The sequence below is a fragment of the Leptinotarsa decemlineata genome, unplaced genomic scaffold (genome assembly GCF_025532065.1).
Source record: "Leptinotarsa decemlineata unplaced genomic scaffold, Ldec_3_MD MMD2_P_RNA_scaffold_12, whole genome shotgun sequence".
NCBI lineage: Eukaryota > Metazoa > Arthropoda > Insecta > Coleoptera > Chrysomelidae > Leptinotarsa > Leptinotarsa decemlineata.
The window spans coordinates 12663113-12685769 of record NW_027412526.1 but is presented as its reverse complement, the minus strand read 5'-3'; the positions used below and the strand labels follow the sequence as shown (position 1 = coordinate 12685769).

Here is a 22657-nt window from a genome sequence, read left to right as displayed (position 1 = left end):
TTTGTCACATTAAATTTTGAACAAATAGTTACAACTTCAAAACTGACGAAATTCAATACAATCTTTGGACCCCTATTTTTTCCCGTTGGTGGTGGAAATTCCTGATTTCCTTTCTTGATGCTTATTTACGCTATACAAAGAACCTACCTGCATATTTCAAGATTATAGGTTCAGTAGCTTCGGCTGTACGTTAATATAAGAGTGTCAGTCAATCAATAGGTACCCGCTTATACAATATTGAATAGCATCTGCAAAAAAAAACTGATAGGAGCAGAATAAAATACTTTAGTAATCCTACTAATCTTACTCCAACTGATATTGTAAATGCGTGAAGTTTGTGAGTATGGATGAATGTAATATGAGTATTTACGTATTTACGTGTTAGAAATCACACGTTAAAAGGTAGTCGTTAGTCCTTAGCTCGCACAAGTTTCGACTTGAAAGGGTTTTCGTTCGTAGAGGTGCAACAGCTGGTTAACGAAAAAACAGATTTAAACGTTTTTTACTTTATCCCTAAACAGCTCAACGGATTCAAATGTAAGTTGGTATATAGATAGATCATGACCTGGAATAACACATAGGTTAGGTTCCCATGAAAACGCGGGTAAAACAGCGGGAAACAGCTAGTATTACCTAAGTGGGTACCTATTGATTAACTGGCACTCTTATATTAACGTACAGCCAAAGCAAGAAAGCAACTAAACAAGTTAAATTTAGCTTGAAATGAGTTTTTTGCATTATAAGGCTCCACTTTGAAAGTGAAGTACTACTAAAACTAGTATTTTAAAATTACATCCAAAACATTGAAATGTTCTGGTTTGCTTTCAAGCAGCCAAGAATACTGGAGAAAATCTTTACCCTCCAATCAAAAATTAATGTGTCCACAAAGTTTAGAGGAAGATCAAAACTATCTTTCTGCTTTTCATAATATTATCGTAGTTTAACTTCGAGCCGTTCCTTTATTATTTCGTTTGGGTATTGATTATTTTATTTTCCACTCAACAATTTCCACGAATTTTTAGAAAAATGTAACTTTCAATGACTTCTCCACTATATCTGTGCATTTGTGAGTGAGTGTGAATATTTTTCAAATTATTCTACCAACTACTTGAATTCATCCCCCACCTGAATGTTTACATATTTCCATTTTTCCAGAGCTGAAGAACACGATAGAGACACAAGTAAATGAACTCAAGTCTCAAATAGAAAGTAAATGTGTAATGCAATGAATTTGGGGACACCACAAGGCACTCACTGCGGGCCGACATACATCACCGTTCACCGACATTTAGAAAACACCATTTTTATTGAGCAGAATATACTTCAGATAATTCGGCGGCTGACGATGAGGCGGGCTTCGTTACGTTTTCGGAACTGAAGATGATTATGATCCCGAAACGTAGCGAGTTGCTCGATACAATGCAATAATCCCATATAACGCGGAATTATCTCAACTTATATAACTTCGTATAGATAACAGAAAATGCTGTAAACAAACAATATTTCTCCATAAACTTAACAGGGGGAGAATTTAACAACTAAAGTTTTGTTTTCTGTATGTTGACTATTTTAAATAAATCATTGAAAGATAGCTGACTATACATTTGAACTAAATGTAAACGTAATCAATCCTAAAGTACTAGGAATGAGTTGTAAATTCTAACCCTGTCATTATCCTCTGATTTGGCCACGCAGAAAAATGCCCCAAAAACATAAAAAGAGACTGCGATAAACAATTAACAAAAAACAAATATATTGTGATGACATGTACCGGGTGTTTGGACTCTAACGAGCAAAATTTTTTGAATTTACGATATTTTTTATTTATCAATCACAGGTTGCAATATCCAATTAGTATGTGGTACATGTTCAAAAGTTCTAGAATGAAAAAATATGTCAAAATCTCCTTCCAAACTCATCAGAATAAACATCACATATAATTCACTGAACTTGATGATAGAGTCGTTTCGTATTTTGAAAAAAAAAATTAAAGAGAATTTTTTTGACAGAAGATTATCATAAAATTGATTGTGTGAAATGAATTGTTGTAAAATATTCGGATTGAAATGAAAAATAACACTCACGTTCTGTAGATTCAAATAAGGATTAAAAATCGGTAATTTAGTATTATTCAGGAATTTATCAAAAGGTAAATACAATGTAGAGGATGAATGCTCGATCGACACAGGTTTTCGGTACAAATAAGAAGCATGCTCTTCTTTTTGAAATGTTATCAACATAAAATGGGAAATTCGAAATTTCCCCACTAGTAGACATCAAATTTTGAAGTCCTACAATTCCGTCACTATGAACAAAAATGTTAATATATTAATGAATGAATGAAAAAATCAAAGTCATGAACATAAACTACACACTGTCATTATTGAATGTTGAGGTTCATGTCTTTGGAACACATTCTGATGATTTTCGTTCAACCTTTCTACCTGTCAAAGAATGCATTAAATCATTTTTATTCATATGTAAGTAATTTTTGATGCTCATTATTTGTCAATTTTTCAGAGCTATTGAATATCAAAACGGAATTATAAATTTCTATCATTATTATTAATATAATCATGAATGTCATTGTGATTGTTAATATTATCAACAGGATGATAGATAGTCATTGTGTGACAACTCAGTGGACAGCATTTTGGGATTGTTCTGTGTGTTTCTGTTGTTAAATTGTTGAAAAATCCTCGCATCAAGTATCTATTTAAAACACTTTTCCCACAACAAAACAAAAATAGTGTCTCTTGACGAGCGTTTTGTAATCCAAGACAGGAGATGACTAACACTGTTTCAGTCATTTCGTGTTTCCTGTGAAACGTACGTCAAGAGACAGTATTTTTATTCTAATGTGGAGAAGGTGATTACAATAGATTCATTTTCGTCAGAGTTTCCAATTCTTCCTCATTCAGTACCCCCACCAACCATATAATTTTTTGTCAAAAATCTGTTGTATTTTTTTTCAACGACACCTAATCTGTAGTACTGAATCATTTAGGCCAAACCAATTTTTGTACACAGCTACAACATTTAAAATGATGTATTCGTGGTAACTAGAGTGCCAACACCCCGTATACGACATACCGCCATCATAATACGTTTGTCGTAGCGTTAAGCAAATTGTTAACAGGTTTTGTAGATAGATAAATAGTTTAACCTATTTTTTTGTAACGTCAAAAATTTATTAACATGAAACGTGTGCATATACATAAAGTTCAGTTGAAATTTTTTACGGACGCATGAATTTTTTAATATGACGAATGTCTGCGGCTTCTTTTACACTTTCACACTTCTTTCCATCTTTCCTGGGCACACTTCGTGATGGGTCATCCAAATTCCTTGTAGACTTAGGGTAGCCTTCGATGTAGCGTGTTTTTATCGACAGAACTAATGTAATTTTTCAATGGACAACTCAGGGATTTTAAACTGATATCAGTAATCCCTAACCATATGTAAAGGTTCAAAATATGTCATTATAGGGTTCGTAAATGATAGACTGGCTTGAAAGTAATTTCTTTGATTCAAATGAGAAAAATTCATCAAATTCATCAACATCATATACTATTATTGTTGAAAAAAAAAAGGAATTTCCAGGAACTGTCATTTTGATTATTCGAATAAAGAAAGATGGATTGTTTTTTTGATTGATATACACTAAGGGAATTTCGAGCAAACAAAGAGCTCTTCCACAGAAAAACGTGTAAAGAATATACGGATCTTCTCATTGAATGCATATATTCAAAACTTCATAATTATCAAATGGAAATTTCAAATTCTAACATTTCTCACCAGTTTCATTACTGAAAATATTGAGGTATATGACGTATGGTAATGGGTTTTTAAATTTTTTTTCAATTCACCTCTGTATGTTACAAAATATTAATAATATTTATTCTAACTATGAATTGTGTAATGTGATTCTTCAAAATATACCAATGATGTCCTAAAAAAAGGTTCTACCGAAAAACTGCTGGGGTAATGAAAACTTTGCTATTCAAGGAACTCCACAAAAAATCTAACCGATTCTGTCCAAACAGTGCATCATAAGATTCTGTTCCGGTGATCGAATAAGTAATTCAGCTCAGTCTGTAGTGATAATGCAAAGTAAACTGGTGAATTGAATAAAAAATTGGCATTTTTGAATTGTTCCAAATCCAATAGCGCTCCTAAACAAAATTTTTCAGCATTGAAATTTATCAAAGCAATGACCTCCTGTATGCGATTTATTTCGAACGTCTCAATATAAAAAAATGCCAATTATGTTGAACATCATTACGGACGGATAGGAATTCAAGAATTTTTCTAAAATGATAAAATTAGTTAAAAAAAATACAAAAATGACAAAAAAATCAATGATTAGGTCATTATGTGTCATATCAGTCTATTCCAAAATAGAACAATGGTGCATTTTGCTGAACAAAACCTCAATGATTGATTGATAAAATAATAATTATCTAATCTGATTAGATAATGATTGATAAAACGAAAAATCTCCGAAGGAGATTAAATTGTGTCAAACTAGTTCAAAACTGAAAATGTTCATTTGTTGTACTCAACTCAAACCTAGGAAAACTATAAAATTGTTCACGAAGTATAGACATCTTATAATTTATAATTTTACCGTATTCATTAACACAGTATTTTCACACGAAATATTTAGGTTGGCAACATTGACAGAACGCTCCCAATTCATTTGCTCTCCCAACTGTCTGCCAGAAGATCATGTTATCTGTTCAGAGTAATGAAACAAAATTAACATATCAAAGGTGATTGAAATTATTCACTACAAAAAGTAGGTATATTTCTCTCAAAAGTTCATCAAAATTTCAAATTGAAAAAAAAGGAGTAGCATTGGGTATACTCTTAATATTGTCAAGTCTGGTCTTTCCAATATATACGAAGGACATTTAATATAATTTTTTCAATTTTCATTTTTATTGTTATGGAAACAATTACTGATTCATTCTATGTTATTATGTTGTTATTACTGGATCCACAACAGATTCATATTCTGGAATGAATATGTCGGAATGTCACTCAATATCAACAGTATTTTTCCATTATTATTCATTACTATCAATGGGAGAATGATTAATAGGTCAACTCTGAAATCTATTATCCCCAAACCAAAATATTGAATTAATCATATTATTTCAATACATTTCGAAAATTGAATATTTCTATACGTCTGTGACAGGGTAGACAATGGCAGTCATTATTCTCTGATGAATCCGCTTTCATGTGTTTGAAATTCGGAAACTCAGTATCCAAATAAATTAATAAATATCGGCTGAGGCTGATTGAAATACAAATAATCTACACAACGATTTGAAATGAAACAAATTTATTATTATCTGCAGTTTATAACTTTTAATCCGTCAGAAAACGCTTTCTCTGGAATTGAAAACAATCAGATATTCATCAACTAACAATAAAGTTAAATTGAATTTTGTACATCAGAACGAATACTAATATTCTGGTTATGGTGCAGAAGTATTTTTCATAAAATTAGAAAAAATCTGTCGACAAAAAACGCATAATTTTTATTTCGGTTAGCGCTTTGACTGGGTCTCATGGGCTTTCATGAATGAAAATCTAACAAAAATGAACATGATAGGAGAGGTTCATCAATCTGAATATGAAAAATGAATAATGTTACCAGAGTGAAAACTATGAAAACCAGAATACCAATTCTGTACGTCTATGAAATAATATCCTCGGACAATATTTCAATAAAGCTTATTTCATCAGTATGAGTCAAAATACCACCATGTTCCATCAAACCCACTACCTGAATAATTCATTCCTATTCAACTAGCAGATTCATTTCATGTGAGCCCGTGTAGCCTCAGGTAGTTCTCAACAATTCAATTGAGAATGATATTGGTTAATAATAATTTCATTTGATCAGTGTGATTGCTTCAGAAACGTTTGTATCTGTGAATATAGATCGTTTCTATAGCAAAAACGCTTCTGTTTTCGATGTCGCATGTCATTGAATAATTATTGTTCGGTGTTCATTGTTGTTGCCTCTGTCTCTTTGTGGGTACCTCTATACTTCCCTATTCTGTGAGATTTGGGTTGGGGAGGACGAGACTGTGCAAATGGAAATGGTGTTTTAAATTCACAACAGAGTTTTGGAAATGAAATTTTTCTCGAGAAATAACTGATGTTATTGAAATATGTTTGCATTGAAACTTTGAATTAGACGTTATTAGGCATTAACTGAATATTACCAACAAAAAAAGCCATTTGGAATGTTCAATTCACCTATTCTCTCTCTTGAAACAATTGATTTGAATAACAAATTCAAGATGGCACCAGCCGAAAAAATATATATCTGAGCAACATTGCATCAACAACCTTAAAATATTTCGCTATATTGCATCTTTCCTAAGATTTTATAACATATAACTCACCTCAAGATACTAACAATATGAAGTGTTTTCAAGTGACTACTGAGTATTTAAATCAGATATGAATAATTGGGGTGTAATATCCAATGTATCCAAAATTTCAAGCACCATTTTCTATTATTTTTGTCCTCGGTCTAACCTCACTTCTCAACAACCGACCAAAGTTTGTATAACATCATGTAAACAAATAAAACATATTTAATAACAATTCCAGTTCAAGGTGTAACATATTTTCAGGTTATAGTAGTGAGTTTTCCTAGAACACCTAGAACTGGAATTTCAAAGCAACTTAAAATATCCTTGATTTCTTTTGATTCCTTTCTACGCTATTTGCACCGCTTTAATATCACCAGCACAGTTTTTGAATTGTTTTTAGTTTCACATTTTCTGTCTTTCTGAACGGGATATTCACTTGAATACTTTTATGGTGGACATTGATGGAATTATTAGAAGTAGTGGATGGAAATGTTAAATACCAGAGTCTACTACTCAGTAAGAGAATATTGAAAATGTCGAATTGAAAGAGAAAATATTTGTCCACAATTTTTTAAAAGGGAAATATTTATCAAAAGAATTTCAATTTGATCAACCTGAAAACAGCCAACTATCAGTTGAAGAAGTTTTTTAATTAATTCTCTATAATTCAGTTCAGCAATCTGTCATGAAATATAATGTAAATTTTTCATTCATGTCTACAAATATCTACTTCAGCGTCCTAGATACAAAGTAAGTTTGATATTCATCATAATATATTGGACTGAAGGCAGAAATGGCGAAACTCGTGTTTTATTTTAGTCATCCCTCTTTTAATTTTCTGTTACCTGTGTGTCAATTGATTCTATATCATTATCTCCTCTATGTAGCATGTAGTGTATCTGTGTCTATTCTTATTCTAGACTCGTAGCATCTAGTGTGTATCTTTGTATAAATATTATAAGTGTCGTTGCTCAATTGTTTTTCCATAAACGGTGTCTTTTTGGCAAAACGCAATGTTCAATGTGGAATTTGGGTGAAGTCAACGTGGAATTTTACAAATTATACCTACTTTTCTAGTGATATATTACTCAAACAATGCAAAACAATGCAAACATCTTAGTGGATAACTCTTTAATGTCCTTACCCGGGTACCAAGGTTTCCTGAAAAGTTTTGTGCTTATTTATAGCAGTTTGACACTATCCAGAAACCAGAGTGGGGTGACTGAAATGTCATTTTTTGAACCGACTTGTAATCTTGATTGTTTCTGTTGAAAATTGCTGACCGGATGGAGTCAAATTGCTGCAAATGCGCTCAAAAAATTGTTCCTACTTTGTCTGTTGTTGTTTAATATTCCCATTAAAAGTAACAAAATATAAGCAATTGTAGAGTACGACTTAGTAAGGTGTGATATAAATGTTTTTTCAGTACCTAACTTAATCAGCGTTTCTATATTCTAATGATATCATGTCATGTTGATACAAATTCCACCTCCCAAGTTGGTTCTGCAGAGATGAAAAGAATAAAACCCAAACTCCTTCCAAATCTCAACTGAGTTTTACATCACTGGGGTATATGATACATTATCTGAAGAACTTTGTTTTTCATACACGAGAGACAAGATGTTGAAATCTCAAAAATGTTGAAATTTGGAAAAATCATAGGGCTATAAATAAGGACACAGATCGAATCAAGCCAGTCACTATAAACCAGACTATGCCGAGGTGAGATTTGTATCAAAAAACTAGTCATGAAGATCAAGAACGCCGAATATCGTACCACTTTTGTAACGATTGCGTCAAAAATAATATAAATTAGAGACAACGACACATATACATAATTAGTAAAAAAATCCTGCTCTTCAAAATACCCACATCAAAATCTTTATAGCCATTGATTGAATTTATTTGATTTATATAACTCTATGGGTATTTTCCTTATGAGTTTTAAGAAATGAAGCCCAAGTGATTCATTGCTATTTGCCCGTGATCATGAGATTCAATGTTAACACACATATTGATGTATGTGATATATGACATCACGGAATTTTTCAATATGATTCAACTGAAGTGAGAAGATACTAGTGGGTTTCAGGTTGAAAAAATGTTCAATGAACTTAAGTTTTACGCCGACTTTTCTATTTTGTTCATCATCTTCCTCAAGGTTCGCTAAAAGTAAACAATGTTTTCTCCGAAGTATTTTCAATTGAATGGCAAGCTACCATTCATTTGTTTTGTTTGAATTGTCACTATTATGAAAGTAAAATTGTGCATTTCGATAAAAGATGGAAAAATTTCACATAACATTCTCAAAAACAAAAACAGAGGAAAAATAATATCTTACATTTGAGAAAATTATACAATTATACCAAAAATTATTTGAAAATTTGAAGAAAAAATGAAACCTGGTAGGCTTCACTGAAAAAAATAGAAAGCATAAGTTATATGTTCAGGAATGATCTATATGTGGGAATTAGGTTGTTGATACCAAGAAGAAAGAATTTGGCTTTCTATTTTGCTATCTTCATATAAAAAATGTGGGAATCTTCCAAAGAAAGAAAGAAAGCAATCAATTCCAAAACATACTCTTCGCGAAGATGTGTAGATTAGATCAGATTGTTGGAGAGCTAACCCATGACCTGATTCACTGCGATCTTTTCAGACATATTGTGATGCTCCTGTATAGCTTGATTTCTTTGATGAGACTCCATATCCTTGACACTGACCCCTTCATATAGCTGGCAGCCTCTGATTTTGCTTCCCCGCATCTTGCGTGTCTCAGCCTTGCATCGCTTCGCATTCACAGAGCACATGCAGTTCAGTTTCTTTCTTTTCTTGACAGAACCTACGATGGGTTTCTTCTGTCAGACCCATGTTGCTCATATGCATGAGTCGGCTATGCCCCGTTAGTAGATCCACCACTACCCTTACAACCTCACGGTTGTGGTTCAGCAGTTCCTTCATGAACTTTTTCGCTTGCCTCATTCCTAGAAGCGTATTTCACCAATCTATCGATTCGGCTTCCATCCATGAATTTATGGATGTCTTTATATATGCTTTCGCTACCCCGCAGAAGGGTTCTGGGCCGACCATAGCCTTGGATGTGCCTCCATGGGCTAGAACATCAGCCCTCATGTCTGGGTACCCAAGCTAGAGTGACACTATTTTGGGTACTTAGCTCCATGAGTGTGCTCAGACAGCTTCAAAGATTTATAGATCTACTTATATTGTGAAGAGTTCATTCTGAAATGTATTACTTCATTTCTTACACATTTTTTTATAGAGATGAAGAAGTGGAAATGTAAAACCTTTCTTTCCCAAAAATTAATCCTTCCTGACAAGATAGCCCTTCAAATTCGATTATTGAGAAAAGATCTGTGGCGATTCTTGTATGTGTGCAAGAGGCTAACTCGGGAGATGATGAGCTTTTTTTTCATTAACTTTTCTTTCGATTTGCTTAGTTGTCCTGAAAAAGATTATAAAACCTACAATTATAATTTAGGTTAGTTTGTTACATTGTTGACCTAAAATCAGATTCCGCTCATCTGAAATTATGAAAGATGCCAACGCCTTCCTAAGAGGAAATAATAATTATGGTATAATTACTATCTATATTATATATAATTATTATGCAGCTGAGTTGAACAAAAATATCAATTTCTTAAAATATGCCTACAGAAAACGAAAAGTATTATTTTTCCCAAACATATAGTCATCCTTTTTTTATTTTCATAGCTTGATAGACTTGTATTGATTCTCATTTTGATAGAAATGATTCACTTGGATTTTGTGAAAGCTTCCGCTTGAGTGACGTATATTTACAAGAAGCTAGTGATACTCATATTTGCAAAAAAAAAGAAAATCATTGAGGTGATCAATGTTGTATTGTTATAAAAAGAAAATGATATTCGCATCATAATACATTGTACTGTAGATATTGTTGTTGATTCGGAAAATTTTATTCAGTTTTAATATGTGTTTTTATATATTGTCCTTAATGAAATTGCAGATTTATCTCTCAACTGATTTAACCACCCTTCTACTTGCTAATATAGTGAAAAGTCACATCAGAGTGTCATGAATATAAAATATTTGAGAGGCATGAATTATTATGGGCAATCATTGCAATAACAATCCAAATATTCACTGCCTTTTGATAAAGATAATTCTTCATTGAAATGGCTGTTGAAAGTTTCAAAAATCTCAGGCTTCTTAACGTGTAATAAACAACGTTGACCAAAATATGACCTCTGATTCGACTCCAGAATAAAGCTGCGATTTTATGGAAGACGATTTTTAAGAACGTCATAGAACTTTTTGTATTTATACACTTATTACCAGTAACTGTTTCATGATGCTGTGAGACAACACGTTGTAGATGCCTGAGTACTTATAGTTAGTAAGGCTGTTCACGTTGTTATATAATAATATTAATAATAATAAGTCTTAGTCTACAGACTTGATTGTTGTTAGTTGTACACCACCTGCAACGTTATTGTGAAAAGAAAGGACTTAATAAAATATTACAGTTTTCTGCTGTTTGATTTTTTCTCCGAAATTCTTATGAATATTTGATATTAATAATATATTGAAAATAAGGTATAGGGGTGCATAAATATTCAGTTGTCATACTGATCTTTACAACTTTATCTGAATACCCTACATGAGGATAACAGTTGATGAAAGTCATCTATACCGAGTGACGAAAAATCATTGTACACGGCGCCGTTCAAATGTAAGTTTGTAACTCGAAATGAAGATATAGTTCATCAAAACCAATAGAACTCTGTATCTTTCTTTCGACCATTTGATTGGATATCAAATACTTTTTTCGATGATATAACATATATGGCCAAAATGGCGGCGAATTAAATATGACGGCAGTGTGACGTGATCTATAGAAATATTATCAGACAACTCGACATTGGAAGAAACAAACGACGGGACTCAACAAGTTTTTGAAATGCCATATTTTACCTAATTTATCTGGAAAATCTCGATAGGGAGAGATATTTTTTGAACTTTGACATTGGAATGTACCTCTTTTACTACTGAAAATTGTAAAAAGTACTATGCTATTTATTTTTCTCTGCTATTGAGGATATGAAAGTGTCAAAGCTGCTTTATACTTTTGGGTAAGAAATGTTTTTGGCTTTCTACTTCTTCATCTTTTTACAAAAAATGTGTCAATCTTCCAAATAGCTACTTACTCACTTCTTCACTGTCATAGAAAAATTAACAGCATTTTTTGTAGTAAGAGAGGTACACTTCAGTATCAAAGATCAGAAAATCACTTTCTGTTAATATTTTCGAGATAAATGAAATAAAATATGACATTTGAAAAAAATAAGAAAAACGTACGTAGATTAGTGAAAAATGTCAACTTTTGAATTCTCATTCCAAAACTGTTCAAATTTCGTCGAGTTGTTTGATAATATTTCTATAGGTGACATCATAGTGCCGCCATATTGATTTTGGAGAAAATGGCTAATACACCGTCTTTTTGAATCAAAATGGTCACATGTGATATATCATTAGAAAACTAATTTTATATTGGAGTCAGAAAAATAAACAGGGAACCTTCTAAAATTCTTGACTTGGATTAATTTCCGGTGATCCCTGTATATATTTTCAAGTGTTTCATCAGAAATATAGGCTTCGATTGACTACATCTTTACTCCATTTACCAGAACCAACTGTGAAGGTACATTGGAAGAAATGAATCTTTTCAGATTTCTTTTCTTTTACCTGAGACCAAAAATGGTCAGACAACTCTCAAAAGCGTTTTACTTTTGTACACAGAAGTGACTAGCTTTCGAAAACAGAAATATACATGCAGTTCCGTTTAAATAGTAATCTTTGAATTCTCCAATTTTCGATTATCTGCATAGGAAACGGTAGATTTAGTAATTCAAGCTAATAATAAATCTCAGTAATTTTTTTTCCTCATATATATAAAGTGGATAATTTTAGCGACTGGAGAAATGTACAGCAAAATGGATTAACGGGGTCTCTCAGTCAAAAAATCAAAAATCAAATCTCTGTTCTACTTTGCCAAACTTTCGCTTCTAATGGGAAGCTTCTTCAGGGCCTATAATTTATTGAGTTGTTGGTTTTTTTACCATCAAAAAACATTACAATTCATACAGTAAAAATGAGTTGAAAACAATAAATTAAACATACAGTGTGGCCATATAATTTGAAGTTGTAAACCGATTTCAATAATTTTTTTTGAAATATCAAGTACTAAAAGGTCTACCTTGGGACGAAATTTGAAATGTTTATTGAAGTTTCAGGGCATACTACGATATTTTTTCTTAGTCGAAAATCGGGATTTTTTATTAGCGATTTTTTTTATTGAAAAAATCACTACGCCACTGGGTTCAGAGTGCCTCTAAACAGGTGTGACCAAAATTTCATGAAAAAAATATTCATTATTAACAAAGTTATGACAACTCAAAAACTCGAAAACTCACACAGCTAAAAAACACCCTATATCAACAGATATAGCCATGAGAATATTTTTTTATGATTTCAACAATAAAGTGCCGCCAGATGAAAAAAAAAACAAATAGCGTAAATATTTTTAATGAAAATAACGGAATTACATTCAAGTTTTCACGCAAATTAACTAAAACTAAGACCTAATATTCCAATTTAAATCTTAGTTGCCTTGGAAATGATATTACAGTTTGACACTTGTGAAAGATTTAAGTGTACTATTGTCAACAATATTCACCTTACAGTTCTTCGAATTATTTTGTGTCATGGCTGCAAGATTGAGCGTAAAGGTGATCATCCACGATGAAACTAAAATGTCATGAAAATTTTATTTCACGAAACATTTGTTTCATGGTGCGTATTCACGAGGAGATCAAAATTTCTCCACTCGCGATTATTTGAAATTTTTAATTCATGAGAGACGAAGTACAGTAATCTGCTGTTTTCTCGGTGACTTAGTTGGTTCGTTGTTTGTGCATTGTGATGGCTACAAAAAAATATAGAAGAAAAGCTGCAGCTTGTTATTACTTATTAGCTTCGCAAACAAAGAGATCTCACAAAATTTGGGTACGCGATTGGATTAAACAAAGAGAAAACCACAATTTAACGAATAATCTATTGGAAAAATTAAAACGAGAGGATGAGGAATGTTACAAGAATTTTCTCAGGATGTCTGCTGCTGACTTTCATTATTTACTTAGCAAAATAAAGCCTGCAATAGAAAAACAGAATACACTCGCAGGACAGAATAAGGCCATTCCATTTGTTATCGTAGCAGATGATGCTTTTGCCATGAAACCATATATTATGAAACCTTACGCGTTCACAAACTTGCGTGATGTACAAAGGGTATTTAACTACCGACTGTCTCGTGCAAAACGAATAATTGAAAATTGTTTTGGCATTGCTTCAGCTAGGTTCCGTGTTTTAAGAATGCCAATTGAATTAGAACCAGAAAAACTGTCCATTATAGTGTCGGCAATATGCGTTTTACATAATTTTTTAACGACCCGTTCTCGGAAGCTTTACGCTCCTAATGGCACGTTTGATGTTGAAGATTACGAAAATGGTACTGTTCAACCTGGTGAATGGCGACAACACACTCAAACCTTACTGCCACTGCAAGTTAATCGAAATATTCCAGGAAATCTTTATATCGCGTAATTCGATAGTGTTTCCACTGTGAAACATGAAAGTTTCAACTCATGACACAAAAATTTCATGATAAACTTTCATCGTGGATGCTCACCTTAAGAGAGAAAATTGAAATTGTACGCCTTTCGGGAGATGACGTTAGAAGTGCTAGAGAGGTTTGTAGAGTATTTAATAGGAGACATCCAGATCGTCCTCGTATTAGCTGCGGTACGGTAAATAAAATAAATAAAATATTCAATGAAACTGGTGCAGTATCAAAAATGATGTTAAAAAGTAATCCTGTACAAAGACAAAACAGGAATGACAGGAATGATCAAGCAACAGGAATGATTTCGGAAATAATCCTAATGCCAGTATAAGGAATGCCACTTTAGATTTGAATATTCCACGAGAAACTATTCGGAGATGTCTTAAGGCGAAGAACATTAAACCTTTCAAGCCAAAATTTTTACACACACTTCAAGAAGGCGACGAAGCAAGACGCCTGGAATATTGTTTATGTGCCCAAGGGGAATATTTAAACAATAGAAATTTCCTAAAAAATATTTTATATACCGACGAAGCCACTTTCACTACAAATGGAGTAGTGTCATCACAGAATTGTCACTATTGGGCAGCGGATAATCCTAACTGGGTAATAAACTGTAAAAGCCAGTATTCCCAAAAAATCAACGTCTGGTGTTGGATATTGAACGAACGAATAATTGGTCCTTTCTTTTTTGAGGAAAACATTAATGCGCGCAGAGGTTTCTAGAATTTTTAAACACAGAGTTTTGGGATGCTATTCACGAGCTGCCAATCAATGAACGATCAAATTTAATTGTCCAGTTAGATGGGTGTTCAGTTCATTTTGCCATAGCTGTAAGGCAATGGTTCAACGAATATTTTCCAAACCAATGGATAGGCCGTGGTAGTCCGTTTATAGAGTGGCCACGCAGATCTCCAGACCTCACAGTTTTGGCCTTTTTTCTCTGAGGACTTCTCACACAAAAGGTTTACAAAAACCGCTGAAAAGATAGAAATGAACTTTGTGCAAGAATTCGACAGGTATGTGCAGATATTAGCCCTCAAGAACTAAGGAACGTAATCAAAAACATTCGTAAGCGCTACGACACATGTATCGAAATACGTGGTGGATTAGTAGAGGCTACTAGAATATGAGTTAGAATTAATTATTGCACTGAATCGATACATTTCAATAATTAGTTATTAGTAACGTTTATTAAAATTCTTTTGCTTCATTGTTAGTTGAATTGTGTGCATGTAATTCCGTTATTCTCATTAAAAATATTTACGCTATTTGTTTTTTTTTTCATCTAGCGGCACTTTATTGTTGAAATCATTTAAAAAAATGATATATTGTGACTGTTAGCTATTTGAGTTTTCTAATTTTTGAGTTGTCATAACTTTGTTATTAATGAATATTTTTTCATTAAATTCTGGTCACATCTATTTAGAGGCACTCTGGCTCCAGTGGCGTAGTGATTTTTCCAATAAAAAAATCGCTAATAAAAAATCCTGATTTTCGACTATGAAAAAATATCGTAGTATGCCCTGAAACTTTCATAAACATTTCAAATTATGTCCCAAGGTAGACCTTTTAGTACTTGACATTAAAAAAATCAAAATCGGTTTACAACTTCAAATTTTAGGGGGGTGTTTCCATTAAAAATGGGTCACACTGTATAAACTGACGGAGAAGGTTGTTTGAACATGTATAAGATTTTTTTTTGGTTTTGACAAATGTCATACCTTCACATAAATATCATTTTTCAATGGGTATGATGATTTCATAATCTTTGACTTTAAGAAAGAGTTATTGATTGATACAATTTTCATTATTATCATGTTTTTGGTGTAGTTCCAGTAAGTTACTGTATATATTGCTGAGATTATCAATGTCAGTTTTCTTATTCATACAAACAGAAGACTTATTAATTTCAAGCATTTCAAGAAAAAGGCGTTTAGAAATATTTTTTTCTGTATGTAAAACTTTGATATTAGAGTAATTTGATTTATGTCCTGTTTCTATAGAATGTTGTGCTAATGCGCATGATTTTTTATTAAGCTTTATATCACTTTTATGTGAAGTTATTCTATCATTAAGAATTCTAGATGTTGTTCCAATATAATCCAGTTGTTTATAAATATATTTATATATAAATATATATATGAAGATGTTATTAAGTGTGTATGGCATAAATCAAAAACGAAAAATTTGTGGACAGAACACTAAAACAATGTAGGCAAATCGCCTGTCTTCGAAAGTTAGTGGAGTGTTTATAGTATTTTTCAACTAAAATTAATTTTTTATTCCTTTTCTGCCAGTCTTCTTCAGTAATATTAAATACTTCTTCTTTAACTAGCTCTATTACCTTCTTATCAAATTTTGGAAAATTATTTTTACGCCTGATACTTTGTTTCGATTTTTCCCAAATCAACTCGATGGGATTGAAAACACAAAAATGGGGGGGAAGTCTCAGCATGGTGTGTCCATACTTTTCAGCAATACTCTCAAGAGCATACACTTTTTTAAATGTTTTTGTCTGTTAAACTTCAAGTAGTTGGTTTTTGGTATAGTTATCTTCAAAATACAAATTGAAAAATTTTGTATTTCATCTTTCCTCGAATTTTTATTCGGTACTTTGATGAGCTATCGCGAATGATAGGAAACGTTGTCAAGAACTATTACACTATTTGCATCCAAATTTGGGATCAATGTGTTTTCAAACCATTTCTCAAAAATGTCAGCTTACATGTTCTTACGATAGTCATCACTGCAGTCCTCAAGTTTTTTCCACATATTTTCAAAGAATTCAAAACCCATCCTTCACAATGATTAGTCGCGATCCTTTGTTTGCAGGCATGTTACGCTTACACATTCTCGAACCATCAGTCCACCCTTTCGTAACTGTGTCGTGAGTGTCATACCAAGTTTCGTCCAAATAGAAAATTTTCCGTTGTTCTTGTCTATATTCAGTTATTTGTTGTATGTATTTGTTACGCAATTCCACTATTCTTCTGCTTTTCATAACTGATTGACGTTTGTTTATTATTTTGAATCTAAATCCTAGTTTCTTTATTCAATTCTGAACAGTTTTGTAACAGCAGCTCATATTATGGCCGGAAGTATTCAATTTCTTCCTTAAGTTTTCAGTTGTAGGAATTTCATTGTAACAGTGGTATATTATTTTTTCAATGATTTTATTAGATGAAGATTTGAAAGTTTTGGTAATCCCGTATCACATCGCGTCTTGCGTTCTTAAGGTTTGTTTTTGACTATTTTACAGTTGAGAAAATAATTTCCGTCAAATGTTGATGTTGCTTTCGAAAACAAACTTGAAATGTAGATTCTTATATACATTGAAATATACTCTCTGTGTTTCAATATTCAAATGCATCCGAATCTTATTCACTGGGATCTCTTCTTCGCCATTTTCACCATCGCTATTGGAATCACTACACTGGAAAAAGTATGCGATGTTATTACAACTCTGTCACACACTCGTTATTACTATCAGTACTTGTCAAAGTACAGAAATTTTAAGTTATTTTAACTGCACCAATATCGAATTTCGACACTCAAATCGCGATCAGTTCCTGAACTGAACATTGACAACACGGCTGTTATAACCATCCTCGCATTCTATTCGTCACCGTAACATGACTTAAAATTCAATTTTATGACTCTTCAGCCAATCATGAAACTCGGTTAGTAAAAATTATCTAATACGAACCGCCAATTCTTCAGTCCACGTGATTGGCAGCGGCTTCATTTCTCTACATTGGTTTTTTTGCCTTTGAGGCGTTGACACCTTAAACTATGCACAATACCGGTTACTTCGACTATATTACAGGTTGTGATAATTTGATAATATATCCTCTCAGTGAAATTGGATGAGTTCTTTTATTATTCTGAAAAAAAGGATTTTTACTTGTAATATTTGGAAAATGCTATGTGTTTATCCAAACATACAGGATACATTCTGAATTGACTACGTTTCTCTATGAAATTTGTCAGAACATTCATAAAGGAATGTAAAATGAATATCAATCATGAGAAACATCAATTTCAAGTAATTTTAACAACAATTTACTCAAACTTTTCCATAATTTTGAAGCATTTGCCCTTAAGAATGGGTCCTTTCACAATAACCAACATTCTATAACATGTTTGTATGACAAAAGCAATCAATAATAATGAAGAAAATGTTTTCAAGCATTAATGCTTATAACCTTTTCTTTGTCAATGTCTCCATTTTTCTTATTTCAAAATTTCATGGATGAATGTGATCCCTAGAAAAACTGCTAATTTTTTATCACTTATTTATTCAAACAATATAAAATATACAACAAGAAACCCCTAACAACTAACTGAACTATTACTAGATGAGAAATACAAAAGTAAAAATCTAAATTGATATCTTGAAATCAGTTAATGATTTGCTTCACATAATTCTGGATCTGGTTGTTGATTTTAGAGAAAAAACCTGTCAGATTACTTATTAGATCTTCAAACATCTTCTGTTCTTTCTTAATAGGTATTTTCTGAATATTGTTAACTGTATTCTGGTTAGAATTTGTTTTATTGTGTTTTATTTCTTCCAAGGTGTCAGTTAATTTCACCTCATCTCTTGAGTTTCTACCGAAAATAAAGAAACTCGACGTATTTTCAGTAACATTTTCAATGATGGGTTCATCAGTGATATGATCATACTTGTTATGAGTTTCCTTATCTTCCATCATTTTTTTCATACTATCTTTCAATAAACCATTCCCAAATTCATGTGGAATCAATGTATCGATTTCTTCAAGATTCTGGGAAGCAGGATGTGTTTTTTGGTGGTTTTGAACTGTTTCAATGCCCTTCTCCTTTTCGTCATTCTTTGATAACTCTTCCAAGGGATTAGGTTCAAACAGGTATGAGTATAATGAATCTTCAATAACGGGAGCACCATCTTCCCCTTCAATTATCGAAGAATGATCTACTTTGTCTTTCTTTTTTCTGCGATCCATCATATCTTTCATGGAATGAATAGAACTCTCCAATGGATTATTTGTGTGAAGGTATGAGAACAAGGCAACCTCGGTTACTCCACTGCTCTTTTGTTCTCTTCTTTTGAAAGCTTCAACAATATCCTCTTCGTTTCCAGATAATATACTTTTTTTATAATCAGGAGATTCAACATGTTCACTTGCCTCACCTTTGAAAAGTTTAAGAGAATTGTCCCTTTCTGACTTGAATTTTTTGTTATCATCATGGTGAACAAATTTGATCTCCGTAACACCGTCGTTTTCCTGAATTTTAAATTCATCTCGATTAGGTAACACGAACTCCAGTTCATCATTTTCCGAATATTTTTCTGGCCAAAAATTCTGACCTTCTTTCTTAATCTCATTAAAATCGGTGCCTATTTCATTTTCAAGGTTATCCATACTTGAATCTATACTTCTCCTCCTTCTCATAGTGAGGAGGTTGTTTTGGTCAAATATATTCTTGAACAGATGGAGATCATTTGGTGGAATCATCTTATTTGCATTGAAGGGATTGAAATCTTTTTGCAAGGAAAGTATGTCAGCAGGTTTCCACATTCTCAGTTGGGGGGTCACTGGCTGATAATTTCCAAACATATTTTTGCCATCAAAAATTGATCTCTTTACCATTTTTACTTCAACGGGTATTTTATCGTGGTTAGGTCGATATTTTTCTTGGACTGTCGATTCCAGGGTATTGGTAACTATATTGGAATTTTGTTTATTTTTACCGGCTTTATTCAAAACATTTTGTTTTTCTGAGTTGGGTTCTCTCATCTGTGTTGTATTATATTCCCTTCTTCTGTCCTGAGTTTTCAAATCCTTCGTCAATAGTTTATCCAACTTCTCCTTTTTGTGTCTCAGATCTTCTTGAATCTTTCGGAGATGTTCTAATATGTCATAACCAGTTTCAGTTTCATTTTTATGTATTTTGGAAACGACCTCCACTGCTTCGTTTGCCAGCTCAAGCTCTTGTTTTTTCTTCAGTTGTAGCAACTTCAACTTATTTTTCCTCTTTTTCTCTTCGAATTTCAATTTGTCCTCTTCCAGAAGTTGTTTCAAATCTTTCAGGTGTTTTTTCATGTTTATCTTGTAATCTTCGAAATCATTCTCGATAGTAGGGAGGTCTGATACGACTGGAGTTATTTCTCCACGTTTCTGGCGAGCAACTGCTTCAAGATTTTTTGGATATTCTGGCGTTGGTGTCATGTCATTCTGAAATAAAAAAAACATCAGTCTCCGGAAGTGAAAAATAGAAAAGCGTAAACTGGTTGATTTTAGATTTCGATGATTATTTATTTCATTCATTGAAACAACATTCGATCAACAGAAACCTTAGTAAATTTTTTTCTGAAAACGAAACGCACTATCTGTACGTCTAATCATCATATTCAAATTTTATTAGTTGTATCTAATATGTGGAAATGATCAGCATTATTATTGTAACCTTGAAAAGAGTTGGAACTAGAGTAAAATTTCCAAATTTAAATTTTTAAATACCGCAAAACCGCCCTAACTATTTCTAGGTTATTTTTTCTTTTCCACCTGAAAATTTGATATTATATTATTAAAAAAATAAAACTCTCGCTAGAAGAAAATCGCACATCCATAAATTAATAATAATAATAATAATAATAATAATAATAATGTCTTTATTTCCAATGAAAAATAAAATGCATGATATTCATCTTGTTACACAAAAATCCCAAGGGGGAGTTCACCCGAGGGTGCTCTACCACTCAACCCTTGCTATTTTAAATAAGCATATTATAACTTGAAAACTAACCTAACTAATCCTAAAACCTAAATTTTTATTTCACAATTTTTTGACATTTGACATTTGTCATTTGTTGGGTCACCTGAATATTCACCACCAATAACCAAGTGGAAAAAAAGAAAGTTGTATGATTGCAGGAAACTTTTAAGCTCTTTTTTGAATTTATATAAATTACTATGGTGTTTTAGCGAATCGGGAATAGAATTATAAAGATGAAAAATCGAATACGAAAAACTTCTCTGGAAAATTGCGGTCTTGTGTTGTGGACATGTGATTACATTTTTGTTTCTCAAATTTATGTTGTGTACGTCTGTCCTGAATGTTATTTTACGATATAAATAAGGCGGATTTCTGTATAATATAATTTTATGAAATAAACATAATGAATGAAATTTGAACCTATCTTTCATGTTAAACCAGTTCAGTTCCGCAAGCTTGTGGGACACATGTTTTGCATTACTTTCAAATCTAATTACTTCATTATTCAGATACACTTTCAAGTTATTTTTAACTGATGCTACATGAGCATTGCTTCCAAATACTAGTGCTACTGATTTTTTTGGATTGAGCACAAGGGAATGCAGTTCGGCAACATTTGATATGGTTTCTAAGTCATTGTTCAACTTTCTAGCAGCGTTGTTCAAGTCATCAACTTCAAGAGGGAGGTATAGTTGTATGTCATCAGCATACATGTGTATTTTACAATGTTTAACATGTTTATGAAATTGGCTAGTATAAAGTGTGAAAAAAAGTGGTCCCAGAACTAAGCCCTGAGGTACTCCCAAGATGACATTTCTAGCTGCAGATAATTGATTTCCCAATTTGACGCTTTGTCTACGATTGTTGAGATATGATTGACAAAGCTGCAGTGATTCCGTACAGACTCCACTTGTTTTCAAGATCTTTAGTAAGGTATCATGCCTAACCGTATCGAACGCTTCACTAAAGTCAAGCATTACCAATACCGTACAATTATTTTTATCAAGTGATCCAATAATATCATCAGTTACTTGTAGAAGAGCCGTCGTGCAACTATGTCCCTTTCGGAACCCCGACTGAATAGAGGGAAAGATTTTATTTTCATTGAGATGTTCAGATAGTTGACTGGCTTAAATTTTCTCAAACAATTTAGATAAGCCCGTCAAGATGTTTATAGGCCTAAGGTCAGAAAACTGTGAGGGATTTTCGTTTTTCGGAATAGGGGTAATAATAGCAAATTTCCAAGTAGAGGGATATTTAGATGACAGTATTATACTATTAAAGATATGTACCAAGAAAGGCAAGATGTAGGGACAACAAATTTTTATGAAAGCTATACTTAAGTTGTCAGAGCCAGCAGAGCTGTTTTTTATTCGTATAAGGAATTTGAGCACTGTAGCTCCATCTATAAGTTGGAAACTGAATTCTTTTTCACATAAGACAATATTATCGTAAAAAGTATTTATGGAAGAGTAGCTGAGTTCTTAGGTATGTTATCTATAAAGAAATTATTTATTGCATTTGCGTCTTTGAACACATTTGTTATATCAGTATGCGAGTCATTAGCACTGGTTATGGATGTAAGTTTTTTCAATAATTCTTTTCTGGAGCTATTCAAGAAGGCATTATTAAAGTACTCCCGCTTTCGGTTCTCTACTTCGCGGTTAGTTAGGTTTCTCAAACGTTTGAATTCATTCCAGTTGTCTAGTGATGGTTTTTTTTATGTCCCACTTTGGCTTTATCTCTTTTTTTCATTAGTTCTTTGATTTCAGTAGTCAACCACGGAGCATATTTTTTAGTTATCCTAACGCTT

The 22657-nt window shown here is 32.5% G+C and overlaps 2 protein-coding genes across 2 annotated transcripts in view; one reads left to right on the top strand and one right to left on the bottom strand.

Moving 5' to 3' along the window:
• Positions 1 to 3529, top strand: part of cpx (synaptic transmission protein complexin) — a 196174-nt gene extending 192645 nt beyond the window's left edge. Inside the window, exon 4 of the mRNA XM_074174457.1 lies at positions 1156 to 3529. Within this exon, the coding sequence (XP_074030558.1) occupies positions 1156 to 1229 (74 nt within the window). The 3' untranslated portion in view covers positions 1230 to 3529. The remainder of the gene's footprint in view (positions 1 to 1155) is intronic.
• A 14837-nt stretch (positions 3530 to 18366) lies between these two features.
• LOC111513234 (uncharacterized) overlaps positions 18367 to 22657 on the bottom strand; it is a 70737-nt gene continuing 66446 nt past the window's right edge. The window contains exon 8 of the mRNA XM_074174418.1: positions 18367 to 20303. Coding sequence (XP_074030519.1) covers positions 18486 to 20303 — 1818 coding nt within the window. The 3' untranslated portion in view covers positions 18367 to 18485. The remainder of the gene's footprint in view (positions 20304 to 22657) is intronic.